The sequence below is a fragment of the Trachurus japonicus genome, chromosome 1 (assembly GCF_045865225.1).
Source record: "Trachurus japonicus isolate A0001 chromosome 1, Traja_1.0".
Lineage (NCBI taxonomy): Eukaryota > Metazoa > Chordata > Actinopteri > Carangiformes > Carangidae > Trachurus > Trachurus japonicus.
Genome location: NC_140907.1, coordinates 17204001 through 17226190, shown reverse-complemented (window position 1 = coordinate 17226190; position 22190 = coordinate 17204001). Strand labels below are relative to the sequence as shown.

The 22190-nt window shown below is 42.3% G+C and overlaps 1 protein-coding gene across 1 annotated transcript in view; it reads right to left on the bottom strand.

The window, feature by feature from the left end:
• Positions 1 to 22190, bottom strand: part of pcdh7a (protocadherin 7a) — a 45222-nt gene that overhangs the window by 6645 nt on the left and 16387 nt on the right. Inside the window, exon 4 of the mRNA XM_085776715.1 lies at positions 1376 to 1577. Within this exon, the coding sequence (XP_085632841.1) occupies positions 1376 to 1577 (202 nt within the window). The remainder of the gene's footprint in view (positions 1 to 1375; positions 1578 to 22190) is intronic.

The window sequence follows — 22190 nt, the reverse complement described above, 5'->3', positions numbered from 1 at the left end:
GGTCGCTTTTTTTTCCTCTAACCTCCGCCTGGCCACGTGTTTGTTGTTTACAACGACGCCAGCGAGAAATCAATAAATGGAGCGGTGGATTACGTAACTGTTATAAACATTACGTTACGCAGCGCGTCTGTGTCGCGGTGCCACAGAGACAAGAGCTGGGACACGGGGGGCGGCCAGGTACACTACTACACTGATGTTGCAACGAGAGAGACGCCAGGTGAAGGCAGAGAGCCTCCGTTCTCACTCGTTACCAGTCACAAGTCATGTAGTTAACTATCACAATTACTCTGGGGCTTTTTAATTGAGGTAAAAATGTAGCATAGCCACGGGAGAAATCCTGCTTAATTTCTCTTTCAGTGTACCTACATACAGATTATTTTTAGTTCATCAACTGTTTGGGAAAAAACAACAACCTTTTATCCTTCTGTCTCTGTGTTACTAGCCTACTGAGCAAGTTGGTTAATTGCAGATAAAGGGGGTTAGGGAGAGAAGTTGAAGTAATTTGACATATTTGAGCATTTTATTAAAAAAACCACTGTAAGTGTTTTAAGGTTATGTCAAGTAAAAATTGACATTAAAGTTTGTTTTTGTTTCATAAATTTGTCTAACTGAATTTGTGCTCATTAAATAATAATATGATGAAGAGCTGAAAGACTTTTAAAATAGTTCAGTAGCCTAATGTTTCTGTGGCACCAAAGACGGAATAAATAACAAAAAGAAAAAACATCGGCATCGGCATCGGCCATCGGCCAAATTGTTATTTTAAACATCGGCATCGGCATCGGCCCAGAATTTCACAATCGGTGCATCCCTAGTCTTTACCTCTCCGGCTCCTGGGTCACCCACCTGAGGTTTTCTGATGTCTGTTACTGCTGCCTGGCTATCTACCCTAGATGTCCCTCTTTTTCTCTCTTCTGCCACCAGGCTGTCCGCCCAATGTTTCTTGCAATCTGAATAGTTTAGCTTTCCTGTGTATGTACTTTGAATTCCCCTACTAGCACTCATGAAATTGGCAGAGTATGCTACCACACATTAGATTTTTGAAAAAAAAAAAAGCTCTTCATATAACATGTGCAGCAGGTGCAAATAAACTACAGTTGCTTCGTTCTATAAAACACATTTCTCACCATGTGAGAAAAGACTCCTGAGATCTTGACAACAAGTCAAGGCTTCAATGAAAATGTTTGTGTGTGTGCGTTTTAGAGTGTGTATAGTCAAAACATGTCTAAGCTTTTCATAGAATACACCATATATAGCCTTGAGAGATGAAATCTTTAAGTAAATGAATGTTGATGCCTCTTGACCACAAGTCTAAAATTAGTTCAATAAATGTTATTAACTGGTTACTGCACTGTGTGTGTGTGGTTGCTCTGACCATTCTCCACATGTTCCTCCTCGCCCACACTTCCCTCCGGTGTGGTTCGCTCATAGCCTTCCTCGGGCAGCGGCAGGGCTCCCAGCCGTGGCCCTGATGAACTCTTGCTGCTCGGTGTCTCTGAGTCCTCCATGCCACTGTCATAGCAACCGCCGTCCTGGGGCTGGCTGACTACCGAGAAGGTCACCCGGCGAAGGGTTCCCTGCAGGAAACATACACACACAATATGGGATTAATCATCCAGGATTCCTAATCTGAGACTCTAAATCTGGGGATTAGGCTGGTGGGCAGGGGTCTGCAAAGACATATTGAGATTATCTGATCATGTTCGTCTTGATTATGGGATTAGCTGCTACAATGCAGGGTAATAGTCATCAACCAATCACGGCTGTCTTTCAAAGTTTTCAGTTGGCTTTTAATCCCAGTTTAGATTAATGCTGCTGGACATGGCTGATGTTTACAAACCTCTGGCCTGCCTGAAGTCACTTATTTTCCATCTGGAATGGCGCCCAGTAGTAGCAACATCTGGGTAATATAGTCTCTTCTCAAAAACACATACATGGTGAAACAAGTAAAACAAGTGAAGGATTTGAAATAATGAGTCTGGTTATGTTCTATATTTTTCTCAATATCAACAAATCCCATAAAAAGCAATGGATTTATCATATTAAAAAGATGCATGTATCTAAAACCTCATGTAACTTCCTTGATTGTGGCATATATCTCCATGCATTGCATGACTTGTTCCTTCATAACTAATTACATGGGAGCTGTAGTTTATTTTAACTCGATCGCTACAACAACCTGCTGTGCAGGATGAACCGTCTTTAATTCACAAAATGTATAAGAATCCACAGCTGAAAATAGTCCCCAGCTGAAACACTATTTACTCTTGTTTGAGTTATGTTTTCTAAACACTACAGCACCCTGCTGTTTTAAGTAATGATTTCACTTTAAAAAACAAACAAAAAACACACAAAACAAAACAAAACTGAATTGTCACACATCATGATTTACATCTTCAGGGGGATCAAATGGGCTTTGGGCTGAGTGCCACAAGCAGGGACAGGAAGATGGAAACTGGAGAGATGGATGAATGCTTTGTTTTGTTTTGGTATTTTTGTTGGATTTGTTGACGAACCTTATCCTTTCAAAATCAGTTTTATTGATTTTTTGATTGATTTTTTTCAGTGAATACTTTTTTTTATTGCTATCCCTTTTAGCCTGCAAAATGAATGAATATATATATCTGATGTTAATGTTTGTTCTGTTTTTCTTTGTTATTGTTATTTGAATTGATTTACGGAAAACTACCATTCGCCAAGTAGAAGTTCACTTGGGTATGAATCAAAAGAAGTATGCCTTCTATTTGTGAAAGCTTGATATGCAACCATAAGGGTTTCAAAAGTTGGCTGCAGCCATAACTGTGAACACAAACCCACAGACTGTCAACCACCAAGTGACAAATCTCCCAATCCTGCAGTGAAAGTGGTAGTGATTCAGTAACAAACCATATCATTCACTCAAACTGAGCAATACACCTGCCACCATTCCAACACACAAATCACCCCAGTCTAGTTAGCGGACAAGTTTCCACTCTGGAGAGGGGAAAAGACTGTAATAAGTCCACGCTCAGAGAATATCACAGAGAGTTAAATGATCCCGTCTGGCCTGGAGGGATCACTCTGCAGCAGGAAGCCCATTTCTATACAACATCCCTCCAACTCCCCTCATACTCATTTATCTGCCCGCAAAATTACACCCCTTTCAATTTAGATCTGCTTTGAAATACGCAGCATATAGAGAGGAAGTGAGTGAACAGAGGGAAGAGGCAGATTAGGGCAGAAAGACTTCAGATCGGAACGTCGCCTCAGGATAATCTGGAGGGAAACTGATGGACAGCATGGGATAAAAGACAAAAGTGTACCAATTCTTTTTTTTTTAACCACCTAAAAGAAAAAGGATCATTTGAACATGTCACCTAATGAACATGCAAGACAAGAGCAGAGGGGAACAGAGCAAAATGAATTAAGCAATAGGGAGAAATTAACGGAGCATTTGTTTCTTCTGCCATTTCTTACAGTAACAACAGATAAAATGAAAGAGGGATGAGCGAAAGTAACTCAGCCAGCAGGGTTGGTGAGACCAAGCAAGACTGAAGAAGAGATATTAGACTCTAATGGAAAAGCAGCAGTTCTTGGAATCTCAGTGGCTTCATCTTAACTCTCCACAGAGAGAGCAATGTATTTTTAGAGCATTAGCTAGATGAAGCGGTCCAACCTCTTTTCCACTTGTTCAGTCTAGGGGCAATGGCACAGAGAGGAAAAACTGGGTGACAGAGTATAAGAGGCTCAGAGTCACAGAGGGCATGGGCATGATCTTTTGCTTTTTTTCCCAATGAAAAAATAAAGTATAGATCTCATAAGATGTTTGTTTTTTTAAGATCAGCTAGGTTGACACCATAAAAAACTTATGCTATTCCCTAACAGGCTGTCAAAACTGTTTTCTCGGATCATAGAATAATAATAGCAATGCATCATCATGGCAGAGTGCTTTTTTTGATCCCAGGATAATTATTTATTTCATGATATAAATAATGTAAATATGCTAATTATTTCTGATCATAAGACAAGGGAAATTTCCTCTCGAATCCTTTGTAAAGTGAAACAACATAAAAAAGGAAGAAAATCAGATTACTAAAAAAATGAGATTATTGTTAGCTCTGGTTTGTGCCATTCATTTATCACCATTACTCTCAAGTCACACAGCTACACATCTGATTTTCTTAAATGTAAATACCCCACAATCTGGGTATACATTTAACAAGTTCTTCAGTTATTTAGTAAGTTTAACAATTTGATTGAAAAATACAGTCTTTTCTGTAATAGAAAATATTTCTATCCCATTTCCACAGTCACACATTTTTCCTAATCTGAGCACAAATAGAGGCTTGAATTGGTGTTCAACTTGTAAAATTGGAACCAAATAGTGTAAAAGCCTGAAGACGTTGCTCTATTGTGCAGAAACTGAATATTTTTCATCCAGATTATTTAGAATACTGTAAGAGGATATCTGAAATACCTTCACAACAGTGGTAAATGTTAATGAACGACTTTCACAGTCTACAGCCATGCTAGTACCACTGTGCATCTTAGGCACTGAGGTGCAATATGCTAACATACTCCCAAAGACAATATTAACGTGGTGAGGCTAAGATGACATTTATGCTTATCATGTTATGTTAGTATGCTGACACATGCTAACTAGCACTAAAGTGCTAAAGTCCAGTTGACGATGTAGGGGGGATCAGTTCCTTTGCAGGTATTTTGTCATTAACCAAAGCACTATAAGAAAAGTCAGGGGATCACCAAAATGATTGCAATTAATCCTAAGGGATCATAGTCATATCAACCAAGTTTTACGGCAATCCCTCCAAGTCTTGTCAACATATTTCACCCAAAAGTCAGGGGATCAGCAAAGTCAGCTGGCTTCGTCCTCTGGGGACAATGCATTTTTGTACATAATCCAATAGTAATCCATTCAGTCATCTGTTTCCACCCATTGGATGCTTAGGTCTATTACTAAAATGTAATGGTTATATATGAGAGGCACAAATTTAAGAGAGGATTACTTTATGAATGTAGAAATCCAGTCTGTGCCACAGGGCGGGACTTGATTGACAGACAAAGAGTACTGTAAGTTACTATTGGAGGCTGGTTGGTGGTTGCTCTGTGTGTGTTCTATTACAACATTCATCTGTTCAGCCATGATTCCATCTAATTCAATTTCCCTCTAACCCTCTTTCTGGCCAGAGCTGCCCCCTTTCATTCCTTCATCCCACTTATTTTATTTTCTGTTTCTCTCCTCTATTATGATTCTCGCTTCCTTCGGCCGATCCCGCCGTCAACTCCGCTTTTCACAGCTGTTTCTCTCTCTTCTTTCTCTGTTCTTCCCTCTTGCTCTCCTTACCACCAGCCCCTCCCCTCCCCTCCATTCCCTCTTCTCTTCTCTGACAGTCAGCTTTATGATGTGGCGATCGATGATGTGTCCTTGACCTCGTTATGAGTCCCGCTCCTCTTCCCCTTAGCAGGCTTTATTGACCCATAACTTCTCTACAATCCCTAACCCCTTTTCCTTCATTTTTCTATCACCCTCCGTCTTCTCCATTTCAAAGTCTTTCACTCATTGACAAACCTCTGTTCTATTCCTTTGCCAAATCCCATATTGGCATCTTTAAGTCAATAAATTTTACTTATTGTACACGTTACACAGCCAGCCTTGTCCCTCTTGCTTCTTATGTTGTCTCACTTCATTCCAAATTTGCCTTTACACTCCTCCATTTATACTTCAGCTTCTCCCTAACCATTCTCTGTCAATCAACATTTTCTGTCTATATTTTTTTTGAGTTTTTTTTTTCTTAATCGCTTTCTTCTCTGCTCATATGTTATATATATCTGGGTTTATTTCCTACCTTTCTCTAAAAAATAACTCTCCATACCCACTGATGTTTTCAAACCTGAACAAAGCTCTTGGTGTGAAAGTGTATACATATGAATGCCTTCTATTATTTGGCTGACTATTGGCAATGAATAGTGATAACTAAATATGCCAAATATCTACTGAATCTGGACACACATTCATACATGTGAGAGCGCAATACACACACAAACAGATGAATTGGCTGAGGGCCAGTGTGTCCTTAGAGTTCATGCCTGATGGGATATTAATTGAGTTTGACGAAGGACATAAAAAACCTTCCTCTTAATCTGACATGGGCCATTATGGTTCAATACTGACATGGAAGCTTCACTCGCCTGCATGGCGTGGCAAGTCTGCTCGATTGCCTGTGCGAGTGTGTTTGTGTATTTACATGCATGTAATGCATCTTGTGCTGTACAGGCATGAGTTTCCTGATACAGTATGGAGGTTATTTTGAAGTTATTTCTGGCTGATCAGTGTGAATCAAACAGAGGAATGATGGGTCTGAACTCAGAATAAACTTAACTATCTGAATCTTGCAGCTCTGAAGAAACTGTAGGGAAAAAAAGTTCCTAATATAGCTTTCATTTCAGGGCAAGCTCATGTTGCAGTGCTTACACGTGTGTGTATGTGCATATGGTTACACTTATGAGTGAGACTTCACACCTTTATGTTTGTGTTTCATGGCGGTGTGTGAGTGTGATACTTTCAAAGCTTGAAAGATGTGTTATGTCAGCCCATGAGAATGTGTGTGTGAGATTGTGTGTGCATGTGCGTGCTTGTAGTGTGAGGATGTGATGTGCATGTGTGTGTGCTTGTGCACAGGTTGGCTTAGTCATCAAGGTAATTAGTGTGTAAACCTCCTTGCTGTCGGTTCAAAGAGAATTAACGAGCTCTAGTTAATTAACAGTCTCCCTCTCTTCTCCTTACATGTGTCTGCATATTCAACACATGTGTGTTTGTGTGTGTATGTGCAACATCTCCATATCTGACTGGTTGCGTGTGTGAGAGCACATTAGTATGTGAGTTTGTGTTTGTCTATGCCCTGCTACACTCTGGTCTGCATAATGAATTGACAGGATGCGGCTTATGCATAAACCAAAACTACAAATATGGTTGTAGGACTAGAGCCACATTTCCCTTTGGCTCTCTGCTGATTCTCATTTATGTTTGACATCATCTAGGTACAGGGGGAAAGCCACTATGTAATAGCTGATTTTTATTATTTATCAGCTTGTTATATATACATTATGTTGTTCACTTCCTCTTTCATGCATAACTATTGTGTTCATAGCGACGCTCAGATTGGAGGTCAGTCTCCCACTCTGGCCACACATTAGTTCATCCATTCACTGAACTCCAAGTCACGTTGCTGAGAGAGAGTCAGGATGTCATGCATAATCCATGGCTGACCACAGCGTATGGAGCTGCTGCATTTCCTACTGTAGATATACACTGCAACACATTACTGTAATGATTCTGCGACACACCGAAGAAACTAATTTTCTGCACCAAAATATAATTGCAGTTTGACTGATATGGCTTATTTAAGACTGATACAAAAATGACTGAAGATCAATATCCACTGACAGTGTGTGATAGCTTTTGCTGTTGGCTTATATCTGACAGATTGAAAGTTGCCAAATTAATTGACAGCGCCTGTTCAATAATTACATTTGGCCTTAACAGCTCTTAGGTTTTAATTACATTAAAGATTACAGAAAAGACGTTTTTTCTTGCCTGCTTGCTGTTGTTTATTAAAAATGTAACAGGCTGTGGCAGAGGGAATTTATATGTTTTAATGACGGGGAAAGAGGGATGATATTTTCCTAATATTTCACAAATGTTCATCAGTTCTTCTGATGCCTTTAGCTAGTCTGATAGCACATTGGCTGGCATCACAAGCAATAGATTATGTTCTCATCTTTAATTCCGAACATCCCACCACATGTCGTTCCTACATGTCGTTACTTGCTTGCATTAGTTTCTGTGCTAAAAAAGAAAGAAAAGAGATGGAGCGGGAGGTAGAAAACATCTTTTCTTTCTGATGGTTACGTTTTTTTTGTGTTGAAGCAGGAAGAAGTCAGACAGTTTTGTGAGCCATACGTCAATCAAACAGACACCTGACATCCTATTTGCAATCTCTCCCTCCAGACGTCTGAAATTTTCCTAACGTTGAGTGAGGGGTGTAGCTTTGCGTATTAATTTCCCTGCCAGTTGTCCTTGACTGCTGATTTCAGTGTGTGGACACATGATATGCGATGCCAGTCAATATTTTTTAAATGTGATTACTCTCATTCCAGAAATAGGATTGTGTGACCCTCATGGGACCCCGAAAGTCTCAATTAAAGGCCAGATTTATGGAATTCCTTAAGTGGCTTAGCAGCTCTAGTGGCCAGAGTGGTTAGAATAGCTCTGCTATTAAAGCATAATAATGTGTTTTCATTAAATAATTAGTTCTCAAAAAATGAATTGAATGAGAAAATGTTCCACGAGTATTTTGACGAGTATTTCTCCCAGGAAACCATCTCTACCAACCGGACATCAGGTATCAGATACTCAACATCAATATGACACTCTAAAGTCACTATTTATATGATCAAATTATGCCACCTCATCCTGTTCCTCATAATATGATAGCTCATTTACTTCCTAAAAATAAATGAGCTGATATTACACTATGCTACCACAACACACAATGAAAACTAATACTCCTCTGTTGATACCACTTGGGTATAGTCCACTCGTCATATCTGGAATGCCGATCAGTCGAAATGACCTTTGCCTGCTCCTCTTGTTGTGCCTCTGTTTAGAAATCAGGTTGGACTGATGCAGCCAGCTAATGGACGTATGTGCTCACACTTTTTCGAGGGGAGTTGGTGCTGGAATGAGCGAATGATCTCGATAACGGGGAGTTTATTACAATTCAAACATTATTGAAAAGTAATGAGTTTGTATATTGACTGTTTTTTGTATTGAGTAGGGGTGCCGTCATTTTGCATGATTAAACTGCCATGTAAAAGATGCTTTGTGTGCAGATGCTAACTACAGTGATCGATTCACACTATTGTCTAATACACTGTCTAGCACATTCACATCTTCGTGGCTTTTCTGATGTCATGTTTCGCGCCATCTGGCATCTGATTCAGTGTATGTTTTTGCCTTGCCATTTCAACTTAGTTTCCATTTATATTCTCAGATCAATCCCAGATGCCTTGCATGATATTTCTTAGGGAAATTGTTTCTAACAGGCAATGTGTGAATGTGTGAAATTTGGTAGAGAAGTCACATGAAGATATTGAGTGTTTTATGTCATCTCCTCAAACAGCTAAGTTCATCTCTATTTTTTTATCACCACACTTCAACACTTTTTTCTGTCGCTTTTCCTCTGTGTTTTATCACCATGCCCATGACACCAGCAAAAAAACAAAACTACAGTAACTTTGACAAAGTGATTGACTCAACTGGTCAAATTTTCCCATTCCTAGGCTACATTTGCCCAGGAAATCTCTGAAACATTTGCTAGAAAATCTTTTGAAACCTTTTTCTGTCTACTGTTAAGTTATGCATCAAAGGCAGCGAAGAGGAGAAACAGTGAAATATGCTGACAGAAAGCATCTCGCAGGGGCTGTGTGAACAGGACAGATGTGTTAACAATTCATTTGACAATGACATATTTACACTGGTTATTTAAATATAGAACTGATCTAAAGCTGTATCCAGGACCTTGTGCTGTAATCGAGTGACGTGTGCAGTGTTGGAATGCAGTTTCCTGAGGCTACGCTGAGAGGAGGAGACGTCCTGTTTACACAGTTCAGCCATTAGGTCAAGCAGACAGGTAAAGACAAGTGGCGAGAGAGACAGAAAGTAGGAGGGAATGAGCTGCAAGTAATGATGACTAAAACGGCTGAAAAATGGGTGAATAAGCGAAACAAAAAAATGGACAAAGAGGCTGTTAATCAGCCTGTGTGGGAGGGTAACATTTTAAAAAATAAAACAAGAAAGGGACAGAGGAAAAGGCTCGGCACGACCACGGGCTGTCTGAAGTAGAAATGAAGAGACAAAGGATGCTGTTTGGAGCAGAGAGATGATGGGCTCTTGTGGTATTTGCAGAATGCAGAAAATGGTTTGGAGCAGGTTGAAACTCAGCTTAGGGACGAAGCAGCATGAGTGTCGATTCTTCAGCTGTCTGACTTGCAGATGTTGATGAGCCAAGGAAGGCGCCTTGTTGCCACAACACACACTCACACTGACTCACACAGCTTCCATGCAGATACCGTAAATCCACACATTAGGCACACCTGCTCGGTTTACGCTCGCAATTGCAGGTGTGCACATACACACGCAAGTATGTGAACACACGCATTTACAAGTAAAGCAGCGTGTGTGTTGCAGTGGGACCACCTCTGCAGTAAGAGCAATCCTCCCTTCTGCATGCTTCTGCTCTCCCCTATTTTTTTCCCTCCCATATTTCTCTGCTCCCTCTCACCCTTCGTTCACTCTCAGTTCCCCTCTCTCTCTGCTTTCCTCTCCTCTTTCTCCTTTCATCCTTCTTATTCTGCAGTCCACCAGTCACCCACCCCTTTTTTTCCACCCCTTTCCCTTCTCTCTTTCCTCTGTCTCAGTCTCTCTCTCCATTGCTCCCTCTAGAAGCAGGTGATGTAGAAGGGTGCTCAGCAGTATCTGACTATCAGGCCTGACTCTGTGAGAGGAATGATAATCACTGTGCTGCACTGCAGAGAGAAAGAAGAGAGGGAGCTGGGGAGAGACAGGGAGAGACCAGAGGGAGGGAAAGGGGGCATGAGGTAGAGGGAAAGGGGGGCAAGTGCGGCAGTAGAAAGGGGGGGCAAAGTGAAGTGGGGTGGGGGAAATGATAGGGGAAGGCCGTAGCAGCGGGACAAAGAGTGGAGGGAGAAGAGGACAAAGAAAGAAAGAAAGAAAGAAAGAAAGCAAGAAAGAAAGAAAGAAAGAAAGAAATTGAGCTGTGCTTTTACCATTCATTCTGTGCTGTGCTCCCTCTTTCCCCTCACACACACTTTTTATCCACCCCCACTCCCCTCATCTTTACTCTTCTGCATACACACTCATACACCCTGACGCATTAACACACCTCCAACAACACCACCTTACCACTACAATAGCTTGTAGTACAGCAGCCCTGCGATATGAGGGAGAGCCTTTGCCTTGTGTCTGAGCACCAGAGAACATTAACTGCAGCAGCGAGGTCATCTGATCGGCACTATGCGGTCTCTCTCTCTCTCTCTTACTCTCTTGCTCTCTTCCTCTTCACTCTGCTGCAGTCTGCTACTGGCCCCCCTGTGGTCACCACTAGAACTGCCAGTGCCAGAACGCCTGTCCTGATAATCAGTTTTTGCACCGTACAATGTATACATGTATGTAATTTTCCGAAGCTTGCGGCCATGAATCCCTTTCTCTTACTCTGAAGAGTTTAAGACAAACTCTGCAGTTGTGTTCTTTAGCACAGCTGTAACTAGCAAATGTAAGAGTGTGTGTGTGTTTCTGTTTGGAGAGACATTGCATGCGTGTGTGTAAGTGTATGTGAGTGTGCAATTTGTGTGTAGAGAGAGAGAGAGAGACGGAAAGAGAGACTGCTTCACTGCAGGTCTACTGCATCACCATCCACCACAGCTCTCTTACTATCAAGCTGTCCACTCTGGCATTGACTTTCTCCCTTCTCCCTGTCTCCATCTGGGTCCTCCACCCTGCAGATACACACTGAAAATCACTCACTCTATTCACAGCGCCGGGCCTTTGAAATGTTTATCCTTTTGTGCAGCCGTGGCTGTCTATAGGGGGAGAAACAAAACGGAATCAAAAGCTCATAGTGTGAGATGTAAAGCGAGGCTTACCGGACAAATGCCCATGATTCAGATTAGCTCCATTGTTAGTGTGTTTGTGCGTGCATGTGCGTGTGTGTACTGATGTGCATCGCTTTCCACTGCTAGTCTCTAAAACAGTCATCTCTTATAATATCCATGACAGCACTCATTGTTAACACAGATGCAAACAGGATGGTGGTGTACAACCGGCCTTCTGTACGTGCTCGTGAGTAAGAGAGACCATACATATGTATGCTTGCTATTTAGATGGCATTTACTGCTCAGTCTCTGTGTGTGTGTGTGTGTGTGTGTGTGTGTGTGTGTGTGTGTGTGTGTGTGTGTGTGTGTGTGTGTGGACCATTATACTAATAGTATGCGTGTTAGGAACAGGCTTTTCCCACCCACTGCTATTGTCCATTAAGGCTGACCAGAGGAGGAGACAATGGCTTCACTGTGGGGTCCAGTGTATGAAAGAGTAAAAGTGAGGATGAAGCTAAAGATACGTAGTCTGGCAGACAGGCACACGCACACACACACACACACAAACACCACCTCCCTGTTGAGAGTGATTAGGAGTGCTGCTGTGAACAATAGACAGAGTCAATAAAGGACCTCAGAGACATCCGGATACAAGAGCAAGGTCTCTATCCCTCTACTCCCTCTACCCCCCCCCCCCCCTTCTCCACCACCACCACACCTCCACCTTTATTTCCTCCCCAGCATTTTCTCCTCTTCAGCATCCTCTACACTTCGTCCGCTTTCTATGTTTCACCAGTTCCTCTTCTCCACCATTGCTGCCCCCTCCTCTCCACTTTCCAAACTATTTCATTTGTCATATCAGAACCAGCCCGTTCCATATCTCTCTCATTTTCTTGTTGTCTCCGTCCCCTTCTCTTGTATATTCTCCGTCTCCTTTGTGGCGCTCCTGTCTTTTGTAAAAATGGGCGGACGGGGCTGAGCTGACAGAGGCTGACACTGCGGAGCGCTATGGCAAACTGAAATCCATCCTGTCAGTTTAGAGTCGGTGTCACTCATTTTACAAGGTTAAAGATAGCTTTGCCTAATGTGCTGTCAGATACAAACAAAATACGTACACCACAGCCCCACACACACACACGCACACTCTTAGAGAAGATAGCATAAACTCACCCACCTACATATAGATATGACCTAAAATGGAAATACAGCATATCTGTGTGTGTGTTTGCGTGTGCGTGTGAGTGAACCCCATCTCAGCCCTATCACCCCTGTGACAGACACAGTGCCACAGAAATGTCTTGGGGCGCCTCGCCCAATGTCTTGACAATAGTCTCAGTGTGTGTGAGTGACAGAGAGTGGCTCGGGGACACAGAGGGGGCGTTATACTAAGTAGACGGCATGCGTGCACACACACACATACGCAGACACGCACCCACATTAAAGAGGGAAGACAGTGCACTCTTTCTCCCCCTCTGCGCTATTTCTCATTCCCTCTCTCCCTGACGTAGAGAGACTCAATCATTCTCACACTCTGTCTCTTTTGACGCAGAGGAAAAACATAAAACAACTGCTCCCTCGCTCTCTCTCTCTTTTTCTGGGTGTGTATCTGTGTGTGTGGGTACGTGTGTGTGTGTGTGTGTGTGTGTGCGCGTGCGAACACAGACTGTATAATTAATATGGCTTTCATTTTCTTTGAGCTCTGAAGTATGCTTTTGGTATGCAAACAGACTTCTTGCATGTGAGTGTGTGTAAGTTTGTGTCTGTGCGTGTGTGTGTGTGCGAGCTGTTCGATACACGAGAGACCAAGTGCAGAGTCGGGCCATTGAGCGAAAGGAGAAGGAAGGAGGAGAGTTAATGAGAAAGCAGGGGAGAATCCATGCCATTCCCATCGATAACCTCACACCACACTTCAAGCATACATTGGCTACATTTTTGCAGCCCCCTTTGAAAATTATGGTTCAACATTAGAGTCTTCAGTAAAGCCATATCCAGCAGAGTTTCAGAGAGCTGAGCCTTTGCTGAGTAGTCAGCCTGATTATTATGCGACTCCTGGCATTAAAAAAAATGTTTAAAAATGCAAATTATTCCACAGCTACTGCAGCAAAATAGTTAAGCTGCTGCTGAAAAACATAATGTTTATTGGACACCCCAGGTATATACTTCGCTAATTACGTATGTATGCTTTACTTGCTAATGTGTAAATGTATACGTCTTGCCCTACACAATTAAAATATATACGTCAACTCCAGCTAATTATAATGGGCCATTTGGGGATGTGAGGATTTAAGGAATGTAAAACAAACATAGTCTTATGGTTGAGTTAATGTTGGGACAACTAGTGTAGGAATTTCTTTGTCATCCTCTCATTATTGAATAATGTGCTGATTACTTTCTTGATTGACTGATTGATGATGTCAAAACATCATTAAAAACTGCAGATTTGCTTGCTTAATCCATAACACGGTCCAAACCCTCGAAGCTAATAAGGTTTGTTGTCATGGAAATTTAAGAAAATCTGAGGAATATTTACATTTTTTTAAATTACAGCCTGCACATTTTTGGCATTTTGCTTTAAAATGACTCAATCAATTATCAGATTATTAGAATTGTTGCTGATTGAGTCCCCCAAGATCAAATCATCAATCAATAATTATTTTCAGCTGCACTTGTGCAGTGCTGCTCTGCTATGAAAACTATGCATCAGCAAATTGTTGATTTGATGTACTAATGTATGTGATAATCTAATTCTCCTGAAAGCTTAGAAATAGAAAAGGGACAATTTACGACTCATTAATCCTCCACTTTGTCTGAAAACGTATATATATCCCCAAGATTAATAGGTTTAATTGGATGGCAACAAGATTCTATGTGTATAGTATTTGCATGACTTCACTGTGTGTGCAGAACAGCTCCTTATCCAACTTTGTAAAAGCACTTTGAAGATGCAAGTACACAAGCTAATGTCTAGTTGGATCATGCTGTGTGTAAAGTGGTTTCCTATAAGAATCTGCATGTCAGACTTAGATCATACATTAATCCCCATATGGGAATGGAAAATGAATTATTAAACCATTCAAAATAACCATGCCATGTGAGAGTAACACAGCTTTGTACAAGTCACGCAGAGCCATTTTCCTGCAGCAGGGACTCAAATTGCACAAGAAAATACCAGTGGCTTCTTTGATATTCAATTAGCAGTTTAGTCAATAATAATTCCAGATTCAACGTTTGATCACCCTCAAAACTACACTGCTACTGCAGCTGCTTTGTGGTTGAGATCCACTTAAAATGTGGCCATGCATAGTGAGCACGCTTGACTTCTGCCTTTCAAAAAAATTCAGAAAAAAGGGTGGAAAAAAAGGAAAAGAGGAGGAAGAAGAAAAAAACCCATGGAGAGCATGTTGAGGTGAAATCGTTGATTCAACATATTTTTGACGGAAGGCTCCCTGCAACGGCTCTGCTGGATTTAAAAGCGGCCGTCGTCAGCAAAGGCCGGCATTAAGAAACACTCTCACACATCAAATTCTAATCAAAGCCTGCTCTTTTTAACAGCCATGAAAGCTTTCATGTTAACACGACACCGCGACCAAAGCTTTATTCACGCTTTTAAAAAGCGACTGACCGGTCAATGAGCGTGTGTGTGTGTGCCTGCGTCCGACAATGCACCGTATCTGTGTCAACACACTCTATCCCTGCTTCTCATCTTACCGGTGATACTGTGTGTGACTCCCCCAACCATGCATAAATTGTCTGTGATCCCCACTTACAATGTGTACACCTGTATGTGTGTGTTTGTGCGTATGATGTGTATATTTTCCAAGCCATCTCAAGTTGTCGGCTCAGATGTGAGTATTCTTTTATCCAGCCAATTAGAGGTTGCCATTTCATCCCCCACAGAAACCCGTTTGGGCCTTTAATTGGCAGAAAGATTTGCATTACTTTGGTTGTAGATTTTTTTTTCATGCTTGTGTTTAAAGTTTGTGTTTGTCGGTGGATCTGAGCAGTACTCAATAAGAGTGTGTTGTTTTGGTTTCGTCCGTTTCATTTCCGCTTTTTTATCCACAAGTGCTGTTTAGTGGCCATCTTCACAAGATCTGTATTTTTTGTGAAAGGGGAGAATAGATCCTCTTAAATAATGCATGTCTCACTTGCACCTCTGCAGTGGCGACCCATTAAAAAGCAGCTTTACCGTAATGCTGCTGTGCAATTACTGTGCTGCATATTAGTATCATCGATTGGCTTTTAAGTGTGGTTTATTGCTGGAAAGTTTGTTTTGTTTTGGAAGTGTCAGTATGTAGATGGGTAAAAAAGAAAAAAGAAAGGAAGACAAAAGTGTTGCTTACATGTAATGGATGGTGTGATGGTGGTAGTTGAAACAATTCATTTGTAATGTCTACGGCTGAGTTGAAAGTGGTGTGGTGGTGTTAGTGCCTGATTATGTAGTCTGTGTGAGTACGTGTGTGTGTGTGTCAAACAGGTCAAACTATTTTAATGCCTCTGTTGAAAAGCACCGGGGGGATTTCTCTCAAGCGGCTTGAGCGGCTAGTGCTTGTAGTTCAGCTACCTGTCTCTTTCTGCGTGTGTGCATGAGTGAGTGTGTGTGTGTGCGTGTGTGTGTGTGTATGTCTACGTGTATAGATGGGTGTCTCTTATCTGGTCTATTTCTGACAGGAAGGACGATCAAAACACACACACATACAGTACACACTCACATTTATAGTAGGTGCACACATACATTGAGAGAGGCCCGGGTCAGTGGTATAATATGGAGCATCGCTGTAGGCAGAGGACCTGCCCACTCACATTTATGTAACTTCTTCAATAGGGCAGGTAGAAAGCTCTCATTCTCACACACACGTACACACACATCTACACACGCACGCACACACCAAAATAGCCCGAAGAGCCTTAGCTGGCTTTGCTTGCAGAGTGAGGCTCCCTCCTCTCCTCCCCCTTTCCTGTTTCCCTCTAACCCCAGACCCTTATATATACCTTATTTCTGTCTTTTTCATTCCATCTCCGCCCTCTCCACACTTACTCCTTTCCACCCCTAGGCAATACCTAAGAACTCATTTTGTAGTTTCACTTCTCCCCCCTACCACTCATTGAAGCGTTGCCTTTTCTCCCACTCGCCTAATTTCTCTTCATCTCCCTACCCACCTCTCATAACTCCACCCCCGTCCTCCTCCTCCTACCCCCATTCTCTTCTTTCTCAGCCGTGGGTACTGACCAGGCATGTCTTTTTTCCTCTTCCACTCATTTTCTGTCTCTTCTTTTTACCCCCCTTTCCCTATCTATCTCCATCTTGATCTTTCGATTCATCTATCTTCCACCAACAATTCTAAAACAGATGGCTACACTTAGCCCGGGGCAAAAACATTGGCTTTGGACTACAGCGCCACCAGGACCAGTCTTTCGCAGTCATGCAAGATCTAATAAGCTGATATCCGGCGAGAAATGTGCTCTGATTCGCCGGTGGCAAAAATGCATAAACCATATTGCTCACTGCAGTTATTCACACCTTAGGCTTGTTCCTTGGTAGCATGCTTAATTTTATCCAATCAGGAAAAATGAAAATTAAAGCTTAAAGCTGACTTTAACTACTGTTTAAAAACAGAAGGAAAGGGGAGGGAGGGGCACATGGAGAGGGTTGTTAAGAGCCATTTGTAAAATTTAAAGAAACTATTAAGTGTTATTAAAAAAAAAAGTTTAGAACCATTAAAAAAAACACATTTTGAAAAGATGGAACCAGATGGAGAGTGATGAAAAGAAATGAAACCACTTTGGGAGAACAGAGAGATCAATCAGAGGGTAGACAGACGGAGGAGAGAGTGTGTGTGTGTGTGTGTGTGGGGAGGGGGAGGCAGACAGATGACAGATATTGGGGAGGGTCGGTTGGACACTTTTTATTGGATGAGATACAGAGGACTGTTCAGACAGAGCAGGCAACTCGTCTGTGGAATATTCAATCATTCATAATGATGTGCTTGTTGTTATCTAGTTTTACAACTTTTTACATTTAAGTTTGTAGCTGTGGACGGAAAATCAAGCTGGGGGGACTTCATTTTTTAATTCTGAACATTTGGTCTCTGCCTCTACACTCTCTTGCAGAGCTCTGTGCTCACTTTCATGACTTCAAGCTTAATGTTACGAGCTATGAGGTAAATAAAAAAATAATGCGCAGGCGTCTGCCTGCATGTTCACAGACTTCTGACAGGTTTACTGGGTGGTGAGGTTCAGAAAACAGAGCGTCCGCAAAGAGTGAGGGGGAGGGACATTTAACAGCTGAACAATCAGTGCAATTGGTTGTTCGCGTCTGTCAGTCATGTGACAGGGAGACAGCTGTTGTTCGCTCCCAGACAGATGTCTGACTAATGATGTCACACAACCAGGTAGACACTGTGTTCTTTTAAGAACACTTCAACCCAAGACACATAAATCTATATCTGCATAATTTATAATCTGACTTGAAACTGGTGGGATTAGAGCCTCAACATTCTTAAGACTAAGCTTTAAAACAATTAAAATAAGGTGATTTTCAAATGGTGGATTCAGCTTTTGGGTTTGCTTCTTGCACAGAAAGTACAACAATCAAACCCACACTGTGCATTGATTGGCCAGGGGGATGGAGGTGATGAGGTAAAACAAGGTTTTGACTTCTCTCAACCGCTATTCTTTCATTTCTCCATCACTGCGCCTACAACTTTCTGTGCACCATCTCAAATGCTTTTAAAGAGTGACTGTCTAAAACTGTGCACACTTACACCCATTTTTATGATTCACTGTGTAGATTCATAACAAGTTCAAGGACACAGTGTGATGCAGCCAGGTATAAATAATTTGTCTGTTCTATGTGGTTTGACACCACACTGTATGATCTAGTTCGTGTCAAGCACAGAACCCTTTGTGCAACTTTTTTTTTTTTTTTTTACCACTGAGACTACAAAACTTGAAGCAATGGAGTTGAATTCAGAAACTCACAATAGAGATTACAAATATTCATGTTGACAAACTTTTCTGGAACAGAGTTTACAGCTACAAACTTCTCTGCTTACAACCAAAAATGACAAGTTCAAAACTACATATTGGGCACATCTTTGACAGAATAAAGCTATTAACATGTTGTCAATCCACCTCATGTAATCAAAAAATATTTCACATTCTCCCCACTGAGCTGACAGCTGCAACATCCACTGGCAAGGCAAACAAATTTAAATCACTTCAGCTCGCTTCACTTCAATTTGATTCAGTTTGACTCAGTCCTACTCGATTCCATACAGTCTGAATTATTCAATGGAACCGAGTTGGGCTCAGTCCAGTTCAATTCAAAATCCATTCAAGTCAATTTAATTCAACCCAACTCAATACCACTTAATGCACTGAAGATTCTTTTGTGTAGGTGGATAAAACCAGTCACAGGGCTACTAAGCTGTCTAGAATCCCTGTCTATTGCGAGAGAGACCGCTTTTGTTTAGCAATATTGGGTAAAATTGCTCAACCCACAGACAGCCATTAAGGTAATGCTGGAAGGCAGATGAGCCGAATGCAGGGCTGTACAATGCAGAGCAGAGTCTTCAAGAAGCAAATAAAAGGAAGCATCTCAGCGAGGGGCTTGCTATGTAGGTCTTTGTGTGTGTGTGTGTGTGTGTGTGTGTCAGGGAGTTAAGAGAGTGTGTGTTTGTAAGCCTCTGCGGATGTGTGATTCTAGGAGACAGAGTGTGCCTGGGCTTGTGCATGTGATTCGATCCAGAGGGAGTGGAAGAAGAGACTGATGTAAGAGCCGGAAAAACTTTGCTCTCCGCTCGTGTGTCATCATATTCTTATCAGAGTTCGTCTGCTCGCGGTGAAAAGTGTATATGCATAAGGATCTGGGAGGGTGTGTAATTATGTGCTATTATGTACACACAAGAGTGTGTTTCAGTGGGCACGTCTCTGTGTGTTAAGATCACACGTCTGACAGTGGCTGCTGTGTGTGTGTGTGTGAGTGTGTGTCCCTGCCTCAGCCTGTCTGTGCGTGTCTGTGTGCGAATGACATTCCCACATTCCTGCCATTTCACAGAGAGCTTGAAACAAAAGCTGAAGGGGGGAGTTGTTAACACAGTAACATTATCAGCTGAGCAGCCTGTCTGTATTATCTTGTGTGGTAAACAGCCAAGACAGACAGAGGACTTCCAATCACATCCCAGCTCTGGGTGACCTTGACAAGTGAGGAAACAGACAATTTCTCTCCCTCAGCCTCCCCGCAATCTCACTCCCTCTCATTCTCTTCTCACTTTGTCTTTTCTGTCTTTGTCCTGCTGTCCTGCGCTCACACACGTCGAAAACACACTCACACACACACACACACACATCTCCAGAGGAGGCTTTTACAGATTTTCGATTCACGACTCCAAAAGCTTACCATTACCCTCACTATACGACTCTAACACCCCTTCCCTTATACCTTCACCTGATCACTATTCTGATCTTCAAACAAAACAATTTCTACCGAGCAAGGACGACCTCTTCACAGTTCACGTCACTTTTAAGAGCTTATCGTCATCCCAGTGGGGTTCACGCTGAGTCTCCGCTCCCTGCACAGTGATGACAACACGCCAGCACAGGAACAGTGACCGCAGTTGCTTTGCACACTGGACGCAGTCAGCCGCAGCACCTCCATCAGTCGAGCGAGTTCAGACAGCGCTCAAAGTCCAGTTCACAGTGAGGGTAATTGCGCACGTAAGTGAGAAAAAAATAGATACGTGTTCTTCAGGTGTTTTTACATCTAACATCACTTGTGCAGTTGAGACTGGAGAGCAAAATTTGTTGATAAAGCAAAAGGGTTCAAATCCCCCCCCCCCCCCCCCCCTCACATACACCTGCTTTCACATGACCAAAGTTGTAGGACTACAACTGAAAGCTCCCAGAAAAGGCTGAATATTCAGCTTTTTTTTGTTTTGTTTATACTGGTATGAATGATACTGTACTAGTAAGTCTAGTGCCAATCAAACAACTGTTCCCCTTCAACAGCAGCTTTGAAGTGAACTAATACCAAACATAAAATGCAGCTTATTCACTACACATCCTGTGAGTAAAAAATTTTGTGACAGTGCTATTAATTAAAAAGCTTAATGGAATGAATTCACAGGATTTCTGTGTCACAGCAAATGTTGTATAATCGTATTTTCTACATAGTTAATCATAGATTATTGGGTAACCATAGTAGCACAAGTGTTTTTCCACATCTTCAAAAACTTAAGTCTCTCTTGATTTACAGTGCAGCAGATGAGGTCTAGTAGCAGTCTTAGGGAATAATGTTCAGCTGTTACTTCAAGAGCTCTTTGTCACTAGAGGGGATGAAGAAAGCCAAAAGTTTCAAGTCCGTCAGAGCGATTTAATGTCTGCATTTCTTCGTTTGGTTGTACTACATTCAGCTGCACACAAAACAGACAAGAACAAAAAGGCACTGGCGCTTAGCGATTTTGTTTGGTCTGGACCAGTGGAACTGAACTGCAGGTGTGAAAGCACCTTTAAGCAAAGCATATTTGTAAGGGATCCATATGATCCTGGTCAAGCAGAAAATCAATGGTTACAGGGTAAGCATGTGTTCCACCTCCTCCACTGAGCATATAACACAAACACGCATCTGTCTCCATTTTCCCTTTATGTTTGAACCTTTTCTCATCCCCTCTCCTATTTCCTCATCGCACCGACTCTCACCTCCTCCCCGCCCCCCCTTCCCTCGCTCGTTGCCGCCAGGTCAGCGGATCAATTTTCAGTCTGTCTCGTTGGGTGCTCCCCGCTTTGGTTACCTGGTCCTTCTCACCTCCCGCTTACCCCCGCCTCCTCACCTCCCCACCTACGCACCCCATGAGCATATGGCTGGCTGCACGGCCTGAACTCGCCGTGGCTTTAATAAATACATCAGTTCATTGTGGTATCACCATGACAGGGGTCATGGGTCGGTTACATTGTGTGTTCATGGGCGCGTGTGTGTGTGGTTGTAACAGGAAGAAAGGGAGAGAGGGAGGGGAGCGTATGTGTGTTTGTATTTGTTTCTGGATGACAGTGCCTTCACCTCCATGACCCTAATACATGCCGCATGTTATCACAGGAGGTGAACGTGCGTTTGCGTTCATGTGGCGTGGCTGAACGCATGGAGGGGTCGGTGTGAGTCTATGACAGACGCTCATCATATTTAATCCTCCAGGGATTTCGTTGAAATGAAAAGCTGCTTTTCAGTTTTATAATCCAGTAGACCTAATCTCTCCACCCGCGCCTGTCCATACAGTCCAATTAGATGAACAAGACTGGCCGGATGAGTCCTGTTCACCACAAACTCATCTCCATACCGTGTCCTTGCTGTGTCAAAACACAGTGTTGCGTGTGTGCGGGCCTGGCGTTGACCTTCACCAGGCACATTAGAACTGTGCATTGCGCAAAAAACTGCGCTGTCAACCCACCTGTTTTTACTGCAGACTTGGCCTTGTTAACGGGGCATTGATTAGGCTTTGGATTTGTGTGTTCGTGTGTGTGTG